General features: G+C 32.4%; 1 protein-coding gene across 1 annotated transcript; it reads left to right on the forward strand.

Moving 5' to 3' along the window:
* Positions 1 to 4,099: 4,099 nt before the first annotated feature.
* LOC132166681 (uncharacterized) lies at positions 4,100 to 4,666 on the forward strand. The gene has a single exon (XM_059577542.2). It carries the CDS (start codon positions 4,209 to 4,211, stop codon positions 4,557 to 4,559), a length of 351 nt encoding a protein of 116 aa, XP_059433525.2. The 5' UTR covers positions 4,100 to 4,208; the 3' UTR covers positions 4,560 to 4,666.
* Positions 4,667 to 5,402: the final 736 nt, after the last annotated feature.

Raw genomic sequence — 5,402 nt, forward strand, 5'->3', positions numbered from 1 at the left:
ACCCAAAACCAATTAACTTCGTGTCGTATTCATGTCGAATTTGCGGGTTGTGTTAAAAATTGCTAGCCCTAATTTGCAGTGCAACCTTGTCATGTTGGAGTGTCCACTTGTTGATTATGAACTTGTCTTTGATGTTATTCAAGATTTATGATATGACTTTTAATGACATTTACTAGCCACCGCATTGGGATAATTAATTTAGTCTCGTGTTAATTTGGAAGCTTTAAGACTTGGCCTTTAATATTTTATATTTGATTTGATGATTGGTTTTAGATTGAAAGGCTGGTTGATTATGCTTAAGTTATGTGTTGGAACTAGTAGCTAATATTCTCTTAGGCATAGAGAGTAATATTAGATTAGAATACCAGTGATTGTCCAAGTAGATGGAACGGAGTCAACGGAGCGAAGCAACGTTCACAATGAATCATGGTCTACCACTCTCGAAAACCGTGCAAGTAAGTCCTTACATAAGTTTTGAGAAAACTTGGAGGTTTAGGTTAAAGTTTATTTACAAAATTGGCATGTTGGAACGAGTATCAATCATGTATCAACTAGATGTCTTTGTGGCTCCTTCCTTTGTTCGTACATTCATCACCCGCCTTTTTTTTTTTTTTTTTTTGACATGTCCACACAAGAAGGGGGGAGGGGGATTCGAACTAGTGACCTCCACTTCATTAAGTGTGGTCCCAGCCGATTGAGCTACCTCTTGGAGACATCACCCGCCTTTCACTAGTACGTCTTTACGGCTCATCTTTTCATCCATTGTGTGACCTGTTCAAAATGTATCACCCGCTCGATATTTTCAACTTCTATCAACTTCGTTTGAACATTTATCACCCGAGCTTCTCAATGGATCTTTTATTTAAAGTGTATTATATCCATGTTCAACCACGTACCGACCAAGCTCTGACCGAAGGTCTCTAAACTTGTCTCTTTTCAACACAATTCACTCTCTAAATCCAAAACCAACTCGTCTTTTTATCATTCATTTCTCACCAAAAAAAAAAATGGCCAATGCAAAAAGCTTTAAAAAAAAAAAAAAAAACTCGATGATATATCCCCAACGTGATTAACATTAGAGAGAGATGCAAATTTTGACGTGTTGACCCTTTTAAGTCAATTCCACTTTTGTTTGACTGCTCATAGTCGTGGTAACAAAAAACAAGAAAGAAAGACAAGAGAGAAGACCAAAGAATAATTAGTTTTGGTCTTTTGGGTTATGCTTACACGCTATGTGATTTTTAGCGTGTTAATTGGAATTTGGAAAACGTAATTAATTCCCTTTTTACCGTTTTCTGGAGATGTCGGCCAATGTTTACCAATTTTTTATTACTCACCAATAACCAAACAATACTTTAATCCACCGCATTTTTCAGAAACAAATCAAGCTATTATTTCGTGTTATAAATAATATTGTTGCTGAAGGATTATGAGAAATTAATTAATTAATTAATAAACCATTCGTTAGAAATAAATTGGTAAATCAGCAAAAAAGGGAGAGATAAAGATATAATCAAATGCAGGATATTTTTGATTGGCCTAACTGTAAAGCACAAATGCAAATGGCACATCAAATACAAATACAAATACCAAAAAAATAAAAAAAAATTGTAAATCTTTCGATACATTTAGTATTTTTTCTTTGAGAAATGCTAAACATTTTAATTTTTTGTTTCAAAAGTTGGTTCCCAAATGATGTGTTACTGTTCAATGAATTGATTACACATTTCTCAAAATAATAAATCTCATAAGATGATGATACATCATTTGGAAAAAAAAAATTGGGATGTGTAACACTTCTCTTTTTCTTTTAACATTCACGTACAAAAATAAACGGTATTGATTGCTTTCTGTTAAAAAAAAAAAGAAAATTAGAGTTTTCCTACAATCTTATAATTTTTATTATCGTTTATTTTTATACAATTTATTTATTTATTTTTTTTTCACTAAAAGTAAACCAAACTTGTATATAAAATTTCAAATAAAATGATTGGACTCAAGTAGGAAATTTTTTTCCTACATAAATGAAAAAAAAAAAAAAATTGGATCCACTGAAATTCTTAGGGGAATTTTAGTTTCTAAAATTTCAAATTTTAACTGTCAATTTTTTATCCAATGATCATTGTTCTGCCATATGTCCCACTATTAATAAAATAATAAATATATTTATTATTTTATTAGTAATTATATTTATTATTTTATTAGTAGTGAGATACGTAATAGAATAATAACCCTTAAATTAAAAATAAACAGCTTAAATTTAAAATTTTAAAAACTAAAACTTTTAAAAAATTTAAGTAGATGCTGACCCGCTATTGAGTGGATGCCATACACCATTACACCTCTTTATTTATTAGCTGCTTGTCAATGTCATAGACTCATAATAATTTCTTTTCTTCCTCGCCTGTATCAATTTTCCAAGCGTTCACGCTAAACGAAAAACCAAAAAACTAAAGAAGCAAACGTACAAGTCTGTTGCATATGAATAATTTGACTACGGATCTAGAACCTCAACATTAATAGCAGGTGAATTGTCCATTAAATTATTATTATTATTATTATTTTTTTTAAAAAAAAATTCTATCATTAAATCTCGTACTTGAAGCCACACTCATGATCCTAGGGGTAGTTGAACCACCTCTAATCGGTTTTTTGGAGGCCACTTTAATGGCTCAGCTAGGGTGACTGACTATCCCATATTTTTTATTATTATTTTTATTTTTACAATTTAAATAATAAAATATTATTTTCTTAATTAGTGGGACATGTAGTAGTTTGTAGATCTTTGGATGAGATTTAATGGTCAGAATTTCAAAAAAAAAATGATGGATAATTCTCCAACTATTGCTCGGAATCCCGATCCTTTGACTTCTATAATCGGATCAAAGCGCTAATAAATTGCAATTAAAGAAAACAAATATTTTTTTTTTTTTAAAAAAAAAAGAAAAAATGGAAGAATTATTATGTATACGACAATTTACAAAGACATTATGGTGAGCTGGGTCAACGTTGATTTTTGTTGACCCTTCTTCTTAACTTGGGCAATGTGATAAAGTCATAGCCCAAATTTATAATCTAAGTCCAGCCTAGCGTGAAACATTTGTTCAAATCGTCCATACTCATCCAATCATGAACAACGGTTGTATCCAGCGGCTCAAATCCAACACACGAATTGGTAGAGCCCCCCAACACATGAAGGTACCACGGTCAATAGGGTGGGGCCCCTCCGGACGGCGGATTTTAACGGTATTTGATTTGTGGACCACAAAGATCACATTTTCACATATTCTCACCTATTGTATTCAACATCACCATCTACAATTAATATATTTAGATACACAATCAACAATGAAAACGCGTTCTCAAGCCGTTGGATTGCTTATCAAGATCTTTTTATTTCTCTTTTGTGTAGATTCTTATAATTTTGTATAACTAAGATAACGTGGCAGAGGAAAATTAATTTTAGATTAACGAAAGCTTTGTAAGAAAAAGAATTATTGGTTGATATTTACCAATATTTTAGTTATATGTCAATCGTATGGCAGTTTATTAAATTAGATTTCAATTGTTACATCAACACTTTTCGAGATGAAAAATGCTATTTAGTAGACTTCTCTGTCGTATAATTGAAATGACGTGACACTAAAATCAGCTCTTAGATCAACATTTGTTTAAAAAAAAAAAAAACCGTGTAGTTCAGAAGGCAGATTTTCTTTGCCACGTCATCCTAATAATATGATTGTTGTACGTAATGTGGTAATTAAATCTTATTTAGTAGACTGCTATATGACTGCTCTAATGACGTAATAGTGAAAATTAAATTTTTTTTTTTCCCTACAAATTCCTTGTTGATCTAAAGGTTAATTTTTACTGCTATGTCATTATAATTTGTATGTTAATCGTATGTATGTCACAGTCTACTAAATAACATTTATTTTTTACTAATTAATATTGATAAATGAAACTGACTAAATACACGTCAGCTATTCATAAAGGTGGGACCGAGAGCATGGGATCCATATAAATAATACTTCTTTGATCTTCCATCCACCTTCATAGAACCAACGTTGTAGTTTCTCTCTCTTTCAACTCAAACAACACTTACCCACGAAACGCGCTCTACGCCAAGCCCTTTAAAAGAAACCATAAACGGAGAGAGAGTTGATCTAGTCGCTTCTTCTTTCTCTTCGATCACCTTCAGCATTTCAATGGCGGGATCGTTTTCTCCCCCACGTAAGAGTAGTGATCTCCAGAAACTCCTCACCGAGTCGGAAATGGCCGCCGCCCAGCAGCTCATGCAGCTTAGCGACGAAGACAGCTACAACGACAACAAAAAGAGGAGGGACGTGCACGCAGATGACGACGAAGAGGTTGATCAGAGCCGAAGCGAAATTACTTCCACGATAATTGAAGAGATTTTCGGGAAAGAAGAGGCGTGCCGGCCGAAGAAGCAGAGGTACCGATCTCTTGTTAGTATTTACACGGCAACGAAACCCATCAATGGAAGATTCGAGAAGAGGGTAAGATCTTACGGAAACTTTAATGGGGTTTTAGCTTAGGGGGAGGGGTTGCTTAATCTTAGTGATCAAGTCATGTAAAGAGTTTTTCTGATCCTTTTGTAGGAAAATTGGAGACTGGGTTTCTCTTTTTTGCCTTAATAATAATAGTTGAGGTTATTTCTAATTTCTTTTTTTGTTGTTGTTGTTGTTTTTTTTTTTTTTTTTTTGTTTTTTTTTTCCTGATTTCAGTATATACATGCCACACTTTTACAGGATTTTTACTCTAATATAGTTCGATCGGTGAATGATTTAATATCATTATGGGTGAATTAGTATCAAATATATATGATATATCTGTTCAACAATCTTAAAAAAAACTTGTCTCATATTGGATGGGTAGTCTACTGATGTCAAGTGAGAGATCGTAGATTATAAAAGTGTTTATAAGTACTAAGTTACAAGTCGATTCTTTACTGGTAAAATTGAGTTTTATAAATGATTATAGGCATCCATCAACATTAGCTGTAATTTGACAAGTTTTTTAGAGTTAGGACGATGTAGATGTGTTTAGGACTTTTTCTAATTAGAGTATGGGATTCTTTTCCCCCCTTTAGCAGTACTCTTTGGAATTTTGTTTAGTTCTATTGCTTGCAAGCAATGACAAAGCTTTGAGGGGAATTTCATTGTTTAATGCTGTACCATTAATGATTTAACACCATTTCTGATTTTTCATTGCTTAAATATCATTTAAGATTTTATTTATTTTTTTAGAAAAATATAATATTTCATTCAATAATACCACGAGTATAAAGCTCTTACATCACAAAGCAAATCTCTGAAACAACCATAGCATAAAACTATAAAATTACCAGGTTTAATACAAGATTCGAGACCAATCCGCTA

This window comes from Corylus avellana, chromosome 11, assembly GCF_965113065.1.
Source record: "Corylus avellana chromosome 11, dhCorAvel1.hap1.2, whole genome shotgun sequence".
Classification (NCBI taxonomy): Eukaryota; Viridiplantae; Streptophyta; class Magnoliopsida; order Fagales; family Betulaceae; genus Corylus; species Corylus avellana.